This window comes from Crassostrea angulata, chromosome 8 (assembly GCF_025612915.1).
Source record: "Crassostrea angulata isolate pt1a10 chromosome 8, ASM2561291v2, whole genome shotgun sequence".
In the NCBI taxonomy this organism is placed as follows: domain Eukaryota; kingdom Metazoa; phylum Mollusca; class Bivalvia; order Ostreida; family Ostreidae; genus Magallana; species Magallana angulata.
The window spans coordinates 34,929,887-34,952,442 of record NC_069118.1 but is presented as its reverse complement, the minus strand read 5'-3'; the positions used below and the strand labels follow the sequence as shown (position 1 = coordinate 34,952,442).

The 22,556-nt window shown below is 36.2% G+C and overlaps 1 protein-coding gene across 1 annotated transcript; it reads left to right on the top strand.

Moving 5' to 3' along the window:
• Positions 1–1,802: 1,802 nt before the first annotated feature.
• LOC128158412 (hepatocyte growth factor receptor-like) lies at positions 1,803–21,477 on the top strand. Its single transcript, XM_052821210.1, has 21 exons — positions 1,803–1,927; positions 2,650–2,722; positions 3,472–4,760; positions 5,445–5,651; positions 6,024–6,149; positions 11,648–11,821; positions 12,110–12,246; positions 12,590–12,716; positions 12,811–12,947; positions 13,099–13,314; positions 13,407–13,503; positions 13,645–13,902; positions 14,533–14,688; positions 14,840–15,125; positions 15,257–15,424; positions 15,544–15,627; positions 15,729–15,913; positions 17,724–17,833; positions 17,931–18,093; positions 19,141–19,277; positions 19,473–21,477. The coding sequence occupies exons 3-21, from the start codon at positions 3,648–3,650 to the stop codon at positions 19,714–19,716; spliced, it is 4,125 nt and encodes a 1,374-aa protein (XP_052677170.1). The 5' UTR covers positions 1,803–1,927; positions 2,650–2,722; positions 3,472–3,647; the 3' UTR covers positions 19,717–21,477.
• Positions 21,478–22,556: the final 1,079 nt, after the last annotated feature.

Genomic DNA, 22,556 nt, shown 5'->3' with positions numbered 1-22,556 from the left:
CACCAACATCACTTTATTTTACAAATTTGTAATTGTTATTGTCTTATTCTGTAAGAAAAGTTTAATAAAATTGTTTTTTCCTCTTCCCCAATTCATAGTTTTATGTTAATATAGTTCATGTAGCAAACATTTAAATAAGCAGTGATTGAAAAGGGAGTGGAGGAAGAGAGGTTCTGTGTTTGGATTCAACGCATTACCGTATTTTTCGGGGCATAGACCGAATTCATATCGCTAATTTTCAGACAAAAGGACAGACCATGTATGGTGTTCCTGCTAATCACTGAACGTTAATTAGCACTTGTTCTACATCGATCATTTGCGAACAAGATATATCTGTTTTATTTTAAAATTCAGAACTACATTCCACGCGTATCGTCCTATCATCTGTGTTTGATGCATGAACATAATTCTTCCAGACTCCCTCTCCTACATATCACATTTTACTACATTATATTTACATCTACCAAATATTACTCCCTCTGTTTATTACGGAAACTTTAAGTTAATTTACAGCTCTGTAGAAACAGCCAGACTGAAATCTACACGCCCCGTTTATCGATTGGTCGAAAACTACAGCGACTGAAACTGACAAGACTGAAATTGACACGCCTTTCATATCCCGAATGAATCATCAAAGAAATCATTTTATTGTTTAAATATAGTATTTGCATATATAAAAACCGTTTTTAAACTTCTTTCTTTTAGATACGTATTCTGAAATCCGCGTAAGGAAACTCTACTGTAATACTTGAAAGTTTTCATTTTAACTTCAAATCAAATCCATACAAAACGTTTACTTTAAATGCTGTTTAAACAAATGACCCCCCCCCCCCCCGAAAAAAAATCCTGAATGGACAAGAACAGGTAAGATATCCAGTAACTGCTCATTATTTAGGCGTCAACGGAAACGTTTGGATCCTTTGTGTGCGATTTAGTACATGTATTATAATAAATATACATCGACCACTGGTTAGATGGTTACAATAGTTGGACGGAGTGTTGCAGAAACAAATAAAAAGGGGGTTAACTTTGCTTAAAGCCGAGGCTGTAATTTGTTCAAATTCAGAAGGGTGAATAAATTTTATTTATTTACAATGCCTCCTAATTAACCTAATTATTAAAACGAGTCTACTATGAGAGATCTGATTCAAGTCTGAAAATCTGTAAAAGTACGTACATATGAACTCTGAATTAAAATGCAGTAAAATATGTGTATAAAAATAGTTTATGGTCATATTTCTTTTGTTATAGATAGTTTTAAACTAGTAAGATCTGATTTTGACCATCAAGAGTACTATAACATGTCTTTGTAGTTACTGCAACTTGCAACATCATTCTCTGAATTGAAGCTATGTCGATCGACTCTTTTTCTTTTATTGATGAGTAATAAATTGGAATTCTGAAGAGGCAAATGCGTTTTTAAAATTGCTTTGAAAGTCTTTTTGATTTTAATCCGAAATACAACGTACAAGTGGTTAGAACTAATGCCATATAAAATTCATATCGCCAGTTCCCTATATACACCTTTGTTAAAGATTGGAGTGGGAGCATCGTCGCAAGCATCAGGCTTTGTCTTCATTCAAATTCCGTGGCTTGCAACGGGGGGGGGGGGGGGGGTGTTGGTGTTGGTTTGTGACCATTGTGAGATCTTTTATTGAATTGATTGGCTTGTTGTTAAAAAATAGCGTTTGTGAATTAATGAAAGTCAAGTACGTAAGTGACGATTTCAGTGATAATAATCCATTCGGCATTCTAGACCTAGTAAACCATTCTGAACTACCCATGCGACAGATAAAGATCCGAGATCCGCCAACGCAAAATCATTTACCTGTGTTGTGTACGCTTCCGGCATTGTACAGGTGAAAATGAAAGTAATATGCACAGGTAGATTATCAGTTATGATGAGGAAACATGGAAATCACTGATAGTAAGTATTCAGACACAAAAATATTTAGGAATTACATTTACCGATTTGATGTCGGACACTTCAGCAAATAAGAATTCTGCAACAGAAACAGACATTTAGCGAGCTTCCGGTAGTTTAGAGTGTTTGGTATTACTCATGCCATCTGTGATGAATTGTTTTCTATTGCTTGCGTTTTGTCGAGCAAAGCAATAACCTTCACTGGCTATATAGTAGAGCAATTCAAATAAATAACATGTCAAAATGCCTCTGCAATATACAGGTGTCCCCATCTGGACATAAAAATTATATTTGTATAAATACATATGGGTGGGGTCAGGTAGAAGTAGGTAAAATGTTTGGAATCGTTACAGGCCACAGAAAAAATCCACACACAGCGATGATAGGCTATGTGACAAAATAAACACCATTTTATATTTATACTTGTGTGATTTATATCCAAAGGTAATTATCATATTAATTAATTTAAATGTTGATCAACCGTTCATAAAGATGCTACCCCTAAGTTACTACATGTATTTCTTCATTATATATTGTACATATGTAAAAGTAGTAGATTGTTCAGCTGCTATTGAGTAAAGATTTAATATGCAACAACGTAATTGATGTTCATTACATGCAAATTGGATATTAAGTTACACACGATGACATTTTTAGGAAATAATGATGGGCTCTGTGATTTGATTGTGAAATTATCCCTAGTAACATTTTTTTCATGCATGCAGCCCCCATCAAATGCATTGTGTGGCCAATTTTCTAGACCAGCAGCCAAATCGGAATTTTAGCAGGACTATTTCAGTGAGTATAAAGTTAACCATATATAGGAGTATATCTTTAACTTCTTAATTATTCATTACATTGTATTGTTCTTTATTTGAATAATTATAATATTTTATAAAAGAAAGAATAAAATGTAGATTTCAAATACAGCAAATAGAATTTAGACTTTCACTCAATTTGAAGAAAAGAATCTAGAATTGCAAAGGAATTTGATCATAGTGGAGTGTGAAGTGAGTTATTTGAAGTGTTTTAAGTATATGACATATATGGCTCACTGACATCATGAAAATACAGTAGTTCTAGTATTGCTTCAACATCTTGAGGATCAGATATGCATCAAACTCTGAGTAACAGATATATTTCTTAAAACTTTCACTTCAAGTGGTGTCTTGGTTGGGGAAAGATCTTGTAACAAAAGATAAGATATGAACAGTATGTGTGATAGCTAGCTAGGCCTAGCTTGTTTGTCATTTACGATGTTGCAGGACACACATTGCAATCCATTCTAGTGATTGATCAAACTTTTAATGTACTAATTGGTATGTGTCAGAGAGTGAAAAAGAATCGGTGAGATAATGGCAATTAAGTGCTAGTGGCTATCAGGATTGTGCTTTAGTGCACTTGTATATGTATATACCTCTAGGTGGTATGTTTAACAGAATCCGAGGATAATTAAATCCCATGTATCTTATCCTGATTTATCTATATTGTCAACTAATGGACATGGTCATTGTTTGTTTGATTGTTTTATTTTTCCTATTTTTCAGGAAATCTGGACAGAAAGTGATCACATGCTGCTATTATCAAAATCGGCTGGGATTATGATTGAACCCAGTTAGTAATTTCTGTCTGGAAATTTGACAACATGGAAATGCGGTGTTGTCCTCGCTCCTCTGTGACTCAATGCGGTCTGTGAGGGAATCACCCATCATTAGGCCTCAATATGAAGAGGGGAGTAATAAAACTGTGTTGGGAATTAGTATTCCTGCTTCAAACAGTGATCTCCTCAGTGTTTGCAGCAAAGATTTCTTCCTACCATGTAGACCATGGTTTGGTGTACGAGATAATGGTCCACCCTGATAATGGGGACGTGTTTCTGGGAGCCAAGAACGGCCTCATTCATCTCAATTCAGAACTCCGTCTTCAGGGACATGTGTCGATGGGTCCGTACTCTGACAGCCCCCAGTGTTCTCCCGACCCCACCACCATCTGTAGAGAGGGGAGGGTCCCCACGGATAATCAAATCTGTATACTGGAGTATGATCGAAAGAGTGGTTCTATGCTAGTGTGTGGCTCTGTCCATCAGGGCAAATGTGAATTCCGATCCACCACAGACATCAGTCAGGTTATAGAATTGAAAAATGACAAAATTAACTTTGTAGGCAGCATCAACAAGAGACACGTGTTTGCATTTTTCGGTGGTAGAGCTGTAAGTGAGGGATTCAATCTTCTGTATGTTGCCATGGGTGATGATGGGAGGCCTCCCACATTCCGCCCAGCTGCCATCTCTACTCGTAAATTTCATATTAAGGACAAATCCTTTCAGTATTTGACCAATAATATAATGTATAAAACTTATGTGGATGTACATCCGGATCTTGTCGGCTCATTTAAAGCATACTACATTCATGGTTTTGAGTATGAAAATCACACCTATTTCATCTCAGTGCAAATGGATGATGCTCTGGCAACTGCTCCCAAATTTTTGACAAAGATAGTGCGGATATGTCAGAACGACCAAACATATGCTTCCTATACGGAGCTGCCCATTCAGTGTATGTCCAATTCAGTAGTGTATAACATTGCCATTGGGGCGTATTATCACTCAGTCCCAGCCAGGGATACATCTACAGGTCTGGCGGTGACCTTTGGAAGAACGGATCAGGGATCAGAAGCTGACCCCTCTCTGGGGTCAGTTCTATGCTTCTATGATGTGATAGATATTGTGAAGAAATTTGAAGATGTACAGGATAAGTGTTTCCTGGAAGGTATCGGAAGTGAAGTCACATGGTTGGTGGGGAAATCTCTGAAAGAAGTCCGGAATTGTGAGACAGATGTAGGTATCCTTATTATCAGTATACCCATGATTACCTATTTGCTTGGTTTTGATACTATATATACTTTTCCTTGATGTAACCAGGAAAACTTGTACCATATGGGTACCAATTCTCCAAGGTACAAGTTAACTCTTATATAAGTTAACTCATATATATGAGTTCTTGTTATAACATTTCAAATGTGTACCTGTTAACCCTCCTGCATCTCATGGAAGACTCCCACAAAATGTCTTAAAATCTAAATCTCCGGCATCCAACCAATGTTCCCCCACGGGAGACGAAATTCTCCCATAAACGAATCTTTCTGCACCATAACCCCCCCTCCCCTTCCTGCATTGTATGATTCTTAATATGCTTATTTCAACAACCACTGCCTTTTTGTGAGTGATATGTTCAAACCTTCTATTTAACTTAAATAAATCAAAACACAGGTTCTCTCTACCATGATCACAGTATGGGATATGTTTTCTTTTAGTTTTTTCAGTGATTACTTCCATTATTTACAGCATTAGATCCTTCTAAAGTTTTTAAGATAAAATTAGGAAAATTGGGCACAATTTAGTCTATACATGCATCTGCAATATTATTTATTGACATTTTAAAGATCTTTCTTAATCATGCTTTTCAAATGATCCTATGTTAAGTAGCAATTTGAATTGTAATACGTATTATGTATTTGGCAGACAAATTACACACCACATTCTTTTTGTGGACTGATGAGTAACATTGGGATTCAGGAGAGTGCCATAAGTCAAAACGGGGACCAGTTTAAACTGAGTAAAACTGCTGTGCATACCACGTCTGATGCCCTGTTGACATCAGTTGCTTTGACAAATCAAAACAGAGATAGAGTAGCCATTCTGGGCTCTAATACTGGGCACGTTTCAAAGGTAACAACCAATATCTGAAAAAGTCCATAAAAAGGAATTCATATGCATTAACACATATCTCTTTTTTATGATCTTTATATATTTTTCTGTTTTGTACATAGTAATTTAAATGCCTATAAAAGGCATACATGTATGTCATTTCATATCATATATATGTATTTATATATTGGTTAATATATATTATTATATATTGGTTAAATTAGAGACTTAATAGGCCTTATAACTTAAAAAGGGATATGTCATAAGGCATATTTGTTGATGATTGATTTGATTATATGATTGTTTGCAGCATTAATAGTATACTCATTACTTTATCAAAAATGAAAATTTTAAATAACATTTACTGGTATATGAGTCTTTCAAAATATACAGATCTGGTTTGAAAGTGAGACAAGGGTCCATTATCTGACAAGCTGGAATGTAACTGACAAACCTCTATCTACCCAGACAGAAGTCAGCCGTGACAATAGGCATGTCTTCCTCATAGCTGACCAAACTGTGAGTGTTAATTAACCTAAAAAACATATCCATCATTTAAACTAGTAATACTACTAAAAATATGGACTCAATTTGTTGTGCTATAATACAGGAAAATGGGGTGAGAATAGTCTTTAATTGTTTGAGATATTATAAACATAGTACCTAATTAAACTATGCCAACTGGGACTTATTTTCTTGGTAATTAGTATTAATTTATTAGTTACCAACAAAAATAAGTCCTAATTAAAATCCCGAATTTGAAGCGGAACAAATTTGAACTTTGTAAAATGTAAACATCAAGATCTAAGCTTACCTTAGATTGTGAACTAAAAAAGAGTACAAGTTGTACAATTAAATGAATTTGCTGTTCTTCAATGTAAAAAAGATTTTTTAAAGATTTAAAAGCTAATTAGCAAGGACAGCCCGCAGCAGTTTCTTTAAGTGTTCACATAAACTTTGGATTTTGGGGGGGAGGGGGGAGGTGAAGACCCTTGAGCCCAGGGAAGTGGAACTCCCCTCCATGATCTTTGTTAAGTCTAAATTCTTTTATAGAGAAAGGGTGGTAGAAAGGGCATGATTGTAACAAAACTCAAATTATCTCCCCTTTTTCAAATTCTTGTTTTATAGTTGCACCGTGCAATAGTGATCATTAATTAATTAAAAGCTGTGATGTTGAATAGTTATCATAGTTTTACAGCTACAGTGTGGAAAAGATCTTTGTTTTACAGCTGTACTGTGTGAAAGTGATCATTATTTTAAAGTTGTATGCTGTAATAATGGTGATAACAGTGATAATTATTTTACCATGTTTTACTATACTTCAGTGGTGAAAAAGAGGTAGATTTAAAACCCAAGAGAGGTACTGTATACAGGGTTATTTTTGACTTGTGTAATTTTTGCCTTTTTACACTTGCAAGCAGTTTTGCCCTTTATTGAATTCCCCCAGACACAGTTGTGTTAACTGTTTAAAGAGAAATAATTGAAGACATCAGAATTTGCCTAGTCTAAAATTCGCCCGCTGACAACGAGGGCGAAAGTTGCGAAAAATTAAAAGGGGGGCGAATATTTCCCAGTATACAGTAGCATTGCGCATGTTCTTTTTTGGGTACAGACCCTGAAACGTGCTACTACACCTCTAAAACGAACCGTACCGTTCCGTGCAAGAAACGAACCATACCGTTCACAAAACGAAACGTACCGTTCACAAAGCGTACCGTACCGTTCACAAAACGAACCGTACCGTTCACAAAGCGAACCGTACCGTTCACAAAGCGAACCGTACCGTGCAAAAAGCGTGCAAGATAATTTATGCAAGACCCGCCTCCAGACGGACAAAAAAGCGTACCGTACCGTGCAATAAGCGTGCAACTTCCATATATGGCTTATTGACCTAATGTCTTTCGATGAATACGGACGGAGATTATCGCTGACCAGATAAGTTCAATATTTTGCTAGATTTTTTTTATACGGGATTAGATAACACATACTACAGACCCTGAAACGTGCTACTACACCTCTAAAACGAACCGTACCATTCCGTGCAAGAAACGAACCATACCGTTCACAAAACGAAACGTACCGTTCACAAAGCGTACCGTACCGTTCACAAAACGAACCGTACCGTTCACAAAGCGAACCGTACCGTGCAAAAAGCGTGCAAGATAATTTATGCAAGACCCGCCTCCAGACGGACAAAAAAGCGTACCGTACCGTGCAATAAGCGTGCAACTTCCATATATGGCTTATTGACCTAATGTCTTTCGATGAATACGGACGGAGATTATCGCTGACCAGATAAGTTCAATATTTTGCTAGATTTTTTTTATACGGGATTAGATAACACATACTAAGATTTAAAACTGTTATTCTTATTAAAACAGTCACAAAAATATTTCCTTTCTTAGACCGTAACCATTTCTTTGTTTTTCGACAAAACTTGCATCGCCGATTTCTTAAACATTGTAAACTATTAACGTTCACACAATCCGTGGTTATACTATTTTGATTATTTTTATGAAATGTTTGAAACATTGGGTACATACTGGACTTTACATAGCTTTAAGTGATTCTCGGAAGAGAGAGAGAGAGTGATCGAGAGAGAGAGAGAGAGAGAGAGAGAGAGAGAGAGAGAGAGAGAGAGAGAGAGAGAGAGATTTCGTTACCCGAAACGTTAGAAAAGTAGCGTTTGTTTAGAAATATATATATACACTATGACTAAACAAGGTTGAAATATATCTATATATAATTTTATATCCTTTTTATATTAAAAAAAAATGTCGACTTAAGTTACGCAGACCCAGAAAATGTAAATGACAACCACATATTACCGGTGACTCGAGTGATTTGTTCTTGAGCTATTTATGCACCAATAAATAAACAAAAAATCACTCATACATGTATGATGAATTGTAAATAAATACATGTACAAAATCTTAATGCATTAAATGCAAGCATTGAACGGAAAAAAGTACACGCATTCCATAAAATAACTTTCAACTTTATTTCCCGCATAGCTGGTAATGGCGTCGTGATTTCACATGAACAAAAATCACTCGTGCGAAACACGTGTACAGAAGCTGATCTTCGGTTCTATACACAACAGGTGTTATTGTCTTTCTTTGGTTTTTAGCAGTTATTGTACTTTACAACTAACTCTGTATATTTGGACGCGAGATGCCGGTATTCGCACCTTTCCACGGGCACCTGTTAGGTTACTCATCACAATCTGTCGTGTGTATAGTCTGAATATATCTTACTTCTACTTTGTTAGTTTCATGGCTTTTCTTAATCTATAAAAAACAAAATAACCGTCTGTAGAAATGGACACATACAACTACACGAAAGACTATCGGCGCGTGGATCCGCGGAACAATTCAGCGACTGTACATGCGGGATTTTCACATATTAACTTGCGATAAAAATATCATTTACCGGGTACATTAATGTACCAAAAAAAATGAATAATTAAATCATAAATAATTGAATGAGATAACAAGTACATGTAAGCACAAACACAGCTCTTTTAAAATTTATTTTCAATCTTATATGTGTGATGTGAAATAGCGTCGAAATTTTAACCGTCGAGATCAATCTATATGTACATCGTCCGCTGTACAAACTTTTAGTCATTGTGTTGAAATCGTTGTGAAAACCATGAGTCTAAAATAAATGAATTCAATTCATACAAATAAAAATCTAATAATTCCAAATGGTTTGCACACAATCACATACACCCTAAGAGAGAGAGAGAGAGAGAGAGAGAGAGAGAGAGAGAGAGAGAGAGAACGAGAACTTGTGTGTTGATTATAATACTTAAATTAAAATTTCATCACTGAACGTTATTAGTTAAAATTTCGCTTTAGGTTTCTATAGTTGGTCATTTGAGCGGGATTTTATCTCAGGACTCCACGTGCTTCGCCTGTCAATCAGTTTAAGTATAACAGTACAGATCACGCCACACGCGCCGCGTGCTACTTGGCTCCTCCTATATGGCTAGAAGAAAATTATAGAATGAAACGTTTTTGTTTTATGTTTTCTGATATCCCTATTGAAAAAAGTGTTCCCATTTTAAATTACTCAACAATAATTTCTCTCCGATTTCATGATTATAATTCATGTACTGGCGATCAGGGTCGTTTTCCCTCGCTGTCGTATTATTTTTGCTACTAGATAAATTCTTATATATTTATAACTTTTAACATTCATTTGTTGATTACCGGGTATTTTTTCGTGTCCTGTTTACAACAAGTATGTGTGTAAAAAGGTAAATAAAATATAAACAGGTTAGTCAGGATTTGTATAACGTCAGCTAAATCGCATGCATACAGTGAAGAGCGGACACTTGTTCAACAGAATGATAAATATCGCCATTATATAAATAAAAGTTATTGACTTGTTGTGTATATCCAGTTGCGTACATATTGTATGAAATATGGTACATGAACAAGTATAGTTTAACTGAAAAACCAAAAACTAATAGTCATATTTTGACTATACACGCGATCTTAGTTCAGATAAGAGAGGCGATGACGGGTTAGATGTAGGTATGATCTATGTATACAAACAAGTGCAGAAAATCATAGAATTAATATTTAAATGAATAAAAATTCATGTCAAAAAACTATATAACAGTTGATTTCAAGATTTCTTATCTATCCATTAATTTTACATCGTCTATTCACTAAGGCAATCGGCGATCGGCAATAGTACTACAGTAGTACGCAATAAAGAATGATCATACGAATTATGAATAATAAAAACTAGCCGAGAATCAAGACAACGATAAAGGAAACTAAACTAAAAAAATATCGGAATAAAGTCGGGTCAATTTGTTATAGCAATTTTAAATGGATTAGAAGAATTTAATGACTTCAACTCAAGTACATGTATAGAAATAAAAACTCAAGATGGTTTGTAAAATTATCGACAACTCGCTGAATTAACAAAAATATATCGGATTAAAGTCAAACAGTTCTTTTAATCTATCTGAATGATTCCATTAATCTAAATTAAATACTAATAATAACAGACTGATCAAAATTAAAATTACCCCCGCTTCCCAGTTGTCACTGAGTACACGGTTCACGCAACGTATCAAAAACGGGGGAACGGACGTTCTGATTTTAAATAGATCGATTGAAATTCTTTTGTAATATATCATATAAAAAAAGAAAAATTCTTGTCATAATTACCACCGTGCTGAAGTAGATCGGGCAAAAACTAAACAAAATTATATGGAGAAAAATCAAAGCGTTCAGGCCACGCCTACCTCATTAATAAAGCGCGCAAACCGTTCACAAAGCGTGCAGCTATTTTTAGCAAAGCGTACCGTGCAAGAAGCGAACCGTTCCGTTCACAAAGCGTACCGTACCGTTCACAAAGCGAACCGTACCGTTCACAAAACGAACCGTACCGTTCACAAAGCGAACCGTACCGTTCATAAAGCGTAACGAACCGAACCGTGCAACTGGTGTAGTAGCACGTTTCAGGGTCTGTATATTATAAAGCGTGTATTCTTATACTATATATATATATTTAGTTATAAAGGATATCAAATAAAATGAAAACACTTTAGCAATATCAACACATGCCAAAAAATTTTTGCATGCATTTACTATCAAATCGATTAAGCATTGTTTTGAGGAAAAAAATCTTTGTGTGCAGAGACATTATTCTGTGAAGAGTATTTTTGGTCAGCTAAATTGTACAAATTGTACAACTTTCCTATTACTCTTCAGCTCTGCAGAGTACAATTTTTTATATCCCACTAATCATGCATCATTATAAAGAAATAGGTATGAAAGAATTAAAATTATCAAATGAATATCTATAAATCCTTTACATGGCTGAAGTATACTAAGGTGAGCAATAAGTACCATAGGCCTCTTGGGTTTTTTTTTCCTTCAAAATTACAGTGTTGAATATTAGAATGATGATTTTGATGTACATTGTACCATGTTAGGCTGATCCTTGTTTTACACTGTACCTTGATTGCTATGCCTGTCATTGTATTACAGCTGTATAGGTTCCCCCTGTATACCTGTGATGGGTATAGTACCTGTGAGGCCTGTGTGATGAGTCGGGACCCCGCAGGGTGTGGCTGGTGTGGGGACCACTGCTCCCTATACACAGAGTGCCTCAACCCCCCAGTGCAGTGGCAGAATGACACCTGCCCACCTGTCATCTCACAGGTAAGTTGTGTTACCTGATGTTAGGTTACGGTACATACCAGTTTGTTAATATGATTGCTTGGAATATTGCGCACCAGTAAATTATATACAATTAGTCTCAAACCTCGGTATCTAATTATTGTTTAACAGCAACTTGTTATATTTGTTTAATACTGGTATATACGCATTTCCAGTAAAGAATATACAAGTTTCAAACCATAATTGGTATTTAATGAATTGTTTATTAATAAAAAAAAAAGCCATATACTAGTATATGTAACACCTATTATATATTTCATTGAATTATAGATGTCTCCCATGGTTGGACCAACTAAAGGACAAACTAAGTTGACTCTCAAAGGAATAAACTTTGGTTCTGCAAGCGCCATGGTCAAAGTTTCAATAAATGGCAGTGAATGCAATATAGAAAGCAGAGATACGGATGTGTAAGTCGGTCTGGTTGTACTTCTTATTAGTCCTTTAGTGAAGTGCTGGCTTTGGTGTTTCTGTCCAACTATACACTTATCAATTTGATACATGCTCTGGTTTCATTATTTGTGGGCAGCAATTATCATCGATTTAGTAAAGTTCATAATTTCGAGGATTATGTACATTAGTTCGTTGGTTGTTACCAAACTAAAGAAAACTTTCAAGTTTGTTACGTTTCTTTCTTGAATGAACATTCAGTTTTGTGAATCCACTAGCTCCTGAAAAAAAATCCATAAAAACTTAATATGAAATGAAAGACTTTGATAATAAAACTGACCCTTGACCCCTTGTTTCTGACAGGTTGCAGTGTAGGACTCCCGCCTCTAAAACCTCTGGCCTAGTGCCAGTGTTACTGGAGGTAAAGGATGGAAACACGGCCGAGTATAAAATATCTGGGACATCCGCAGGACATCAGTTTCATTATAAGGTACAGTTTATCCACTTAAATTTTCATTTTTCATTTTTTTAAAAGATTTTTTAAAAGTATGTTTGTATTTTATTTTTCAATATTGTGTTATCAGGTTCCAACTGTGGAAGGAATATTCCCACCCATTGGACCAGTGTCTGGGGGTACAGAATTATTGATCAAGGGAAAGAACCTGGACATTGGTTCAAATCTGGCCGTGTTTGTTGGAGTGACACAATGCAGTGTTCAGAGGTAGCATGATACTCTTACACAGATTTAAAAGGCTACAATTGATTGTAGCTATAATAATCAAGTATTCTGATTATATGATTAGAACTATTGTTTTATATTCAATTAAATATTTTTCTCACTGTAATAATACTAGAAGTAAAAATGATTTCAGAAAAAACAGTACAGCTATTTTGTGCCTCACTGGGAAAATGGCTACCTCAGAGATCCGTTATGAAATCTCTGATTTGAAGGCTACGTATCCATCCCTAGTTACAGCGGCCTACGTCAGAGTTCAAATCGACAGCAGTAACACTTCCAGCACACAGATGTTTGCCTATGTCAATGATTCTACAATCACCAGCATACAACCCAAAACTTCCATTGTCAGGTATAAAGAAATGATGGATTTTTCATTCTGTCAGTCTCTGTGAATCACTCTAATTCATTAATGTAAATATAATCAATCATTTTGAATTTCAGTGGGGGTCTTGAAATTTTGGTTAAAGGAACCAATCTGAATGTTGTGCAGCAACCACAGATTGCAGCTACAGTCAAGGGGAAAAACTCTCAATTTCAGGTTTGTACGTGGCTATCAAGACACTCAAAAACTGTTAGTCCCTTGTAGTGGGAAACTAGAATGAATGTTTGTTTTTGGGAAAATATTCAGAATTCTTTGTTCTCCTATCCATTTTACAGACCTGTTCTCCGTTGATTTCAGACTTGCACGTCTTCTGCTGATGGCACCATGATGACCTGCTCCACTCCCAGTATCAAGAACCTGTTGTCTGGACCGGTAGATCCCAACTTACCCGAGATAGCCTCTGTTTGGTTCAAAATGGATGACATCAGAGAACTCAGAGAGCTTGATAAATTCCACTACGCCCTCAGTCGATTCACCTACTACCCAGACCCAACCTTTGAGAAGTTTGACTCTGTTCGGCTCTTTGATATATCAGAGGATGTTCTCATTCTCAAGGTAACTTACATGTACATACATTTTTGATGTATTTAAGACACATTGTCTTTAGATGGTGTAATAATCCCACAAGATGATCAAAATTTATTGTAAAAGCAATATATGCTGGTCATTCTTTTTTCATAAGCAGTCCCAAATGGGGTTTATTCATGAATACATTCACATTCAAGTATTGTAGATTCCTTATTTTATTCAAGTACTTAATTCCAAGATTTAACAGTTTTGCATCAAATCACAAAAATATCAAATGCCAAATTTTATCGCAATTCAAAATAGTTTAAATCCATTCAAAAAATTAAAGTGAGATTTTATATTATGCGAGATGTGCATCTCTCAATTTTAGGGGAATATTAATTCCTCAGGTTTAATTAGGAATTTAAAGTGTATCAAAATAGAGTCAAAAGTATGAGAATAGACTGTGAATAGATGTCCAAAAATACCATACATTATGTTTATCTTTTGTAGTAGTTGGGGCTATATGGACCGTGGATATCGGCCTGGGTAGCTCAGTGGAAGAGCTCCTGACTAGAGTTGCAGGGTTCCTGGGTTCGATTCCCGGTCCAGCCATGTGTTTTCATTGTATTTAAATACTCATTCCTACTTCCCTACTACACTTTATTCAAATTCTAGGGTGAACATATTGACAAAGGGATAGCCCCTAAAGATGCCATTGTCACCATTGGCAAAAGTATGTGTAAGGTGTATCTCCTGAAGAGCAAGATGTTGTACTGTAAACCTCAGAACAAGCCCACAGAGACTGATGAGAAGACCGACTATACAGTACAGGCAAGTACACAGCCAAGTCACTTATCAACCAGTAAGAAGTCTATCATAAGCCCATTTGTTGTTCAGTTACTACTCGATCATTTAAGTCTTGTCTTCTATAAAAGCGGTTTGAGAGAAAGTTTATCAATGTGATTATATTATTTTTTTTTAGGTCAAAGTGGGCCAGTATTTACAGTTTACCGTTGGGAGACTGCAGTATGTGGGGGGTCCCTCCAGCGGTCCACCGACTCTTATCATTGTTATCTCCATAGTCCTTGTCATTGTCTTCATCCTCATCATCGTACTTATCATTGTGATGAAGAAGAGGAAGCTGGGTGTGTTCAGGAAGAAAGGTTATGCTGCTGGATACGCCAATGGTCAGGGCCAGGTGAGGTTCAGCGGACTCAACCCGGACGGAACGACCTTTGATTTTGAAAGCAGAGAGAACAGAGCAAACTGTAAGTGTTCAACTATGATATACCGGGCACACCATGGACAAAAAAGCAGCTTTATTAAAGATGAAAAAGATAAAGCCTGACAAACAAAGATGTTCATTTGCTCACTTGATGTAGTTTTTTCTGATTTGCAGATTATCAAGAGCGTCATGCATCGGAGAGTCGTGAGGATGGAGCCGCTGGTCTATCGGAGACAGATGGACCCACGGTAGTACTGGATGAGTCAACACTGCTGGTGCTACGTGACAAGAAACTGCTGATAGAACACGACTGGCTGACCATGGGTGAAATCCTGGGCAGAGGTCAGTCATATGTTCAGGATTTATAACTCTCTGTGAGCTAATTATATAGAAAAACCATTACCACATTTTTATGATGATGTAAACATAGTATTTTTACCATGATTGTTTTCTATTTTCAGGGCACTTTGGCTGTGTGTACAAAGGATATATAACATATCCAGAATCCAAAACAGAACTCATGGTGGCAGTCAAGACTCTGCATCGTAAGTGTTGATTTTTGATTTCACAAACTTCTACAACTTTATTCTAAATCTGTACAAGTGTGGTTATATGGCTTGATTCGATCTTGTTAATTGTCTTACAGAGAACAGTCCTAGAGAGATAGATATATCTCAGTTCATTGACGAGGCCATGAGGATGAAGGACTTCCATCATCCTAATGTACTGACCCTCATAGGGATCTGTTTCAACTACGACGCCATGCCCTTGGTCATCCTTCCCTACATGGAGCATGGAGATCTACTGACCTACATCAGGAATGAGCATGAAGTAAGTCATTAACTTGGGTGGGGGTGTAGGGGGGCAGGGGCAATTATTATGTGAAATCCATCTCTATGTGTACTCTAAATGCAATTTAAGTTCACATAATTTAGTGAATTTCTAATTATTCCCCACGCAATAAAGTTTTTGACTGGTCTGTCAGTCAGTTAGTCAGTCCTTCAGTCAATCTGTCGGTTCTGGGTTTTTTTGTAAGCAAAATTCCTCTTAAACCGATGCACGAAATTTCATGAAACTTTGTAGGTATTTAGATCACAATGTGTAGATATGCATATTACCAGAAAATTCTGATTCCTTTTTTACCCTGTGAATTTCAACCCTTTTGAAAATAGAATTATTTAGGTTTCTTAAAACAAAGGAATAGATCTGCATATTTGCAGGTATTTTTTTGGCGAGTCATACTCTTTATCAAATTATTTTATGCATACCTTGCCATTCATTATGTACATCATTATCAAGTAATGGGGAAGCATGGGGTATGTGAACTTGCTCACTTTTTCTGTCATTTTTGATACAGAGTACATTAAAGTTTCCCATGTTTTGAAGAAGATGCCATTTAGTGCTGAAACGAATGTTCGAATATTCGCGAATGAATAGTAAATTTCTAATATTCGAATGTATATTTAGCATTCGAATATTCGATCACATGTTAAACACCCATATCAAGCACTGTAAACTATGCAGCATCGTGTTATTTCATTTTACTCGGAACGAAAGTAAATATAAAGCCATTTATGACAGCCATGCTTGGTAGAGTCTATTACTTAACCCAGTAATAGACTCTTCCGCCATGCGTTTACCTTGAAAGTAAAAGCAGGGTTTACATCGAACAGAGACAAACATTCTGGATTTTTCAATTCATGTCAGACGCTGAAGAAAAAAATTGCTGAACTGTTTGAACGAGTGTGAGCTACGGAGAGTTAATATCGAAAGGTACATCGAAAGCTTTTTTTAAAAGATACCTCGATATAATTATTATTTTTTTTTAAATAAACAGAACATTTCCGGAGTTATGAGCGTTATCAGTTTTCTGTTTAATACTATATCAAACATGGCGGAAATATTTGGACTGACTTACGAAGTTACATATCGGTCTAATCCAGGAGTCAGGACTGCAGTATATTATTAAAGAAGTAATAAATCTTTTGATTGTAGTTGATGGAAATTTTTTAAAAATCAGTATATTATTATTTGCTTAAAAATTAAATGCGCACCCAATTCAATGGATACTCATGCATGCATTAAGTGTCAACTTCGAACTGACCTGTTTAAGCAGTCTACACATACACCCACTTAGTAATACAAACTATCATATATGCTTAATACATTGTCTATGACGTCTACGAATATTCGAATACGAATCGAATAGCACTCACGAATATTCGAATACTGATTTATGGTATTCGTTTCAGCACTAATGCCATTACTGATTTGAACATGTTTTTGAAAGACCTCTTGTCTGCTAATTCATGTACACATACTCGATTCTGTTAGGTTAAAATGCACAGATATTGATTAAAAAGAAATAACACTTTGAAGCTCAGCTCCAAATGTGCAGTTTAATGGTAACATTAATCAGCTGATGAGAAAGATGGTGCTAAATGTTACCATAATTATTGTATCTTTGAAATATATAAGAGAGTGTATTGTATATAATTTAGAAATGAGAATCCAATAGGATTTTAAAATGATTTGCTGCTTTATGTACAGTTAGTTAATTGACAATATGATTACAAAGAAACTGTGAAAGTAGCTTTTGGATAGCTTTTGGATAATGCAGCACTCTGCGTTCTATTTTTAGAATCCCACAATTAAGGACCTCATCTTGTTTGCCGTCGACATTGCCAAGGGAATGGAATACCTATCTCTGCTGAAGGTGGTTCACCGAGACTTAGCATGCAGAAACTGCATGTAAGTATCTCATCCAGTGTTCAAATGTACTTATAAAACTTAGCTTAAAGTCATTTGACAAGAAATGAGTACATGCATCTTCTGGGGTCTTTTTCAGGCTGAATGAGAACTACCGAGCCATTGTGGCCGATTTTGGCCTATCTCGAGACATTTATGAGCGAGATTACTACAGCAGTGACAACAAGAAGAGTAAGCTCCCAGTGAAATGGATGGCTCCAGAGAGTCTGGAGAAGGGAACCTACAGCTCCAAGTCTGATGTGGTGAGTATGGAAGGTCTGCCAGGAACACTGTGTACTAGATAACATTATACATATATTACATGGCTTCGAGGGTGACATACCAGTATATTTGCCACGAGGTGACAGGAAAGCCCTGGAGTTTATGTTGCCCGATGCCAAAGGCAGAGGGCGACATAACACTCCAGGGCTTTCCTGTCACCGAGGGACAAATATTCTGGTATTGTCGCCCGAGAAGACATGTACTATATGTTATATAACATTTTTAAAAATGAAAATATGTTTAAGAATATATTTATCTCATTAACATGTGTATTTTAATTATTAATGCATCTTCATATCTTACAAATCCATTTTCTTGTAAAATGTCGATCGAAGCTTTCAAAAAGAACATTATTATTCAAATTAAACAACTAATGTAAGTTTCTGTGAATAGCAGACACTGTCAAGACATTTTTATTTTCGAGGAACTGTTTATTTGCCAAGCTAAATTTCAAACCCGACGTAATAAATTAATTATGCAGAATGATTGCACGCAAGGGTGATATAACAGTTTCGGGTGGGCAATATAACCATTTCCTGTGAAATATAACTTTTTCCAGGAGGGCAATATAACTATTTCCGGTGTGATTCAGCAATTTTCAGGGCATAGTAATAAAATTATCTCATTTGTGACATAACGAGAAAATGCTATATAATGGGCTCCTCCCACACCATTACTGCATTGTTGTCAGGTTTAGCAAACTATAAGGTATGTTTCTTGTGACAATGTGACGTTATGGTAAAAATCTAGGATTCGATTAACCCAAACCAGATTTAAGATTGGAAGGGTGAAAACAGCTTTTTGCGAGACGATGAAATCTTTCTTATTCAAGTCAAACAATAACCTTGAATACAATGATTTCTTCAGAACTGATATAGGTTCAGGTATATAAACATTAACATTTAACACAGAGTCGTTTAACTTAGTTCTGGTGGTAGCTGATTTTAGATCTCGCCTAGCAATAAGATATAGGACAAACCTCAGAGTGACTGAGTGGTCGGTGTAGTGATGGTGAGGTCTATTTCCAGTGGTCCTTTGGGGTGGTGCTGTGGGAACTGATGACCCGGGGAGTCAATCCTTACCCAGAGGTCGACAACTGGGATGTCCTAAGGTACATCAAAAAGAACAGACGGATGCCCCAGCCACCATTCTGTCCAGACCCGCTGTAAGTATATCTATTTTCTGACCCCTGACTCCAATGAATTGCACACCCTGTAATGAATTTTTCAGTGTAACAGTTTTGTCATACAAGCCCCGGGGGCAAATATTAATGAACACACCTTTTGGCCACAGAATGCTGAGATTATATGATGTAATGATAGAAGTTGTAATGGTCTGTAATGTGATATAACATCTACAGGTATACAGTGATGAGGAACTGCTGGGAGTTTAACCCCACGGACAGGCCACAGTTCAGTGACCTGGTGAAGACCATCATGGAGATGTTGTCTGTGTTGGAGCACAAGATGAAACAGGGCCAGCATAGGTCCAATATACAAAGTACTTATGTCAACGTCGACAAATGTACCGATTATCACTATGGTAACCTAGAGGACGACGATGAAAAGGCACCCCTAGCCAGTCCCTTACAGACAGATCTCTGACCCCCTCCCCTCCCCTCCCCTCCTCCTCTCCCTCCCCCTCTAAGTATTCGATTCTCCAAGTGCAGTCCGTCATTGTTCTACAACTTGTTACACTTGTATTTGAAATCACTTGGATTCAGAAATTGGTGGGTAGAATTGGCAAAGTAACAAATGGCGTTTATGGATTTTATGTTAACTTTATTTCTAAGTCGTTGTGTGATAAGAAACGTTTAATGGAATTTTACGTTGCACTTTTGTGGTTGATTAGAGATTCTTAAAAGTCAAATTAAGGACATTTTGATAGAGATTAGAATATCTTGCCATATGATTTTTTGGTATTCAACTTGTATTTTTTTTGTATGAAGAAAAAATCCATTAAAAGGCATCTTCTAATTTTATATTAATTTTGTTTAGTGCAGTTATTGATGGTCTGTTGAGTCACCAGTTTACACTTACTTTGACGAGGTCACCAGCTTTAGGGTTAATTTTGCTAGAGGTACTTTCAGCGATGCCACCAGTTTAAATGAGCATATGCAAAATTTCAGTGATATTACAGCAAATTGTCTGCCATTTTGGTGAGCTAGATGGCTGGAGCACCAGATTACTGCAAGTGCTGACGCCTTATGCAATTAAATGACTCTTCATGATGTGTAGCCGTCCAATGGTTGAAATATAATTATATGAAGAGAAAATCCTAGCTTTCTTGTTCTTGTGCCATTGTTAGCTTTAATTTAGGGATTGGACTATGAATCAAGACCAACTTTTGTTTGCAATGAGTATGTTGTTATGATGATAAAACCCCACATGCAGTGCTGAAAAAATTTTTAACCATGACAGTTTAGTTGTTACTTCAATGTTGCTGTTTCATTTGAACCTTTAGGTAGTTGTTATACATAAGTAAATAAATGTATAATTCATTGTTTAATAATAATTACACTTTACATTAAATCATTGGCATTTTGAGTACAAGCTAGATAAAGAGTGGAATATTATTTATAGTGACTGCTTGGAACCATGAATGTTAAGGACTTGTTTTGTTTTACAACCACAATGAAATATTATCAATTCAAAATGCCATATTTACAGGAAACCTGGAGAAGTCATTGCTACTTTTTATTTTTTTAGAATAGAGTTCCATTTTGTTGAAAAGTTTGTGTTTTTATACTACAGCAATTTTCCTCTACAAATAGAGCATAATTATATTCAGAGTTTATGTTTCACACTGAATTTGTGGTATTGAATGTCACATTTTTATAGTACAAAGTATTTTTATACAGCACATAAATGTCAAGAAGTAAAATCTTGATGGCATTTTAAATATATTTGGAAAAATTACTGTTTTTAGAGGTGTATGTCTTTTTTTAACGAAAAAAAAAACAAGACATGTTTTTGAAATGAAAAAAAGAGATTTCATAATATGTGATTTAAAGAACTGGTGATTCTAGTAATAATTCAGTGGAAGTATGTATATTTGTTCTTGTTTTAGGAAATATTGAGCTTCAATGTATCAAATGGCAATTACGAAGATTTTTTTCTTTTGTTTAATCTAGCACCAAAGACAATTTATTCAGTGTATGTTATGCTTTCTGTACTATTTGCATGGAAACCTGATGTTTTTTGTATTGAAAGAGTGAGTGAATGTTTCATTCTGCAGCATCACAGCAAACAACATATTTTATAAACAAACAGTGTATATTTATTTCATAGGCGAGAGAAGAAAGACATTCCATTTATATAGCAATCCAATATTTTGATGGAATAAAGTATACTTTTACCCCTAGACTTGTACTTATCTATTATTTATTTTATATGAATTATCAGCGATTACAGACTTAATCATTGTGATAACTTGCTGTAGGTTATAGAAGTTACTGACTACTGTATTGTGGTAACTGGCCAGGAATGATGTTAGTGGCCAGCGTCTTAGAGTTTATTGGCCATGGAATTGCTGTTTCTGGTTATTGCAGTTACTGACTAAGTATTGCAGTTACTGACTTGGTTATTGCAGTTACTGAGTATGCAGTTACTGAATGGGTTATTGCAGTTACTGTCTAGAGTATTGCCATTCCTGACTGGGTTATTCCAGACACTGACTAGTGTATTGCCATTACTGAATGGGTTATTGCAGTTACTGACTAGAGTATTGCAGTCACTGACTGGGTGTTTGCAGTCACTGACTAGAGTATTGCTGTTACTGACTGGGTTATTGCAGTCACTGACTGGAGTATTGCCGTTCCTGACTGGGTTATTGCAGCCACTGACTAGAGTATTGCAGTTACTGACTGGGTTTTTGCAGTTACTGACTGAGTAATGACGTTCCTGACTGGGTTATTCCAGTCACTGACTAGAGCAGTGCCATTACTGACTGAGTTATTGCAGTCACTGACTAGAGTATTGCAGTTACTGACTGGGTTTTTGCAGTTACTGACTGAGTAATGACGTTCCTGACCGAGTAATTGCAGTCACTGACTAGACTATTGCCGTTCCTAACTGGGTAATTGCAGTCACTGACTACAGTAATGCCGTTCCTGACTGGGTTATTGCAGTAACTGACTAGAGTATTGCCGTTCCTGACTGGGTTATTGCAGTCACTGACTAGAGTATTGCCGTTCCTGACTGGGTTATTGCAGTTACTGACTGAGTAATGACGTTCCTGACTGGGTTATTGCAGTCTCTGACTAGAGTATTGCAGTCACTGACTGAGTTACTGCAGTCACTGACTAGAGTATTGCAGTCACTGACTGGGTAATTGCAGTCACTGACTAGACTATTGCCGTTACTGACTTGGATTTTGCAGTTATTGACTGAGTAATGACGTTCCTGACCGAGTAATTGCAGTCACTGACTAGACTATTGCCGTT

Excerpts from the sequence above, each read along its gene's own strand:
- LOC128158412 (XM_052821210.1), top strand. The coding sequence starts at position 3,648 with ATGAAGAGGGGAGTAATAAAACTGTGTTGGGAATTAGTATTCCTGCTT. Across the intron at positions 12,948-13,098 it reads ACACAATGCAGTGTTCAGAG|AAAAAACAGTACAGCTATTT; the intron begins GTAGCATGATAC and ends AAATGATTTCAG. Across the intron at positions 13,903-14,532 it reads AGGATGTTCTCATTCTCAAG|GGTGAACATATTGACAAAGG; the intron begins GTAACTTACATG and ends TTCAAATTCTAG.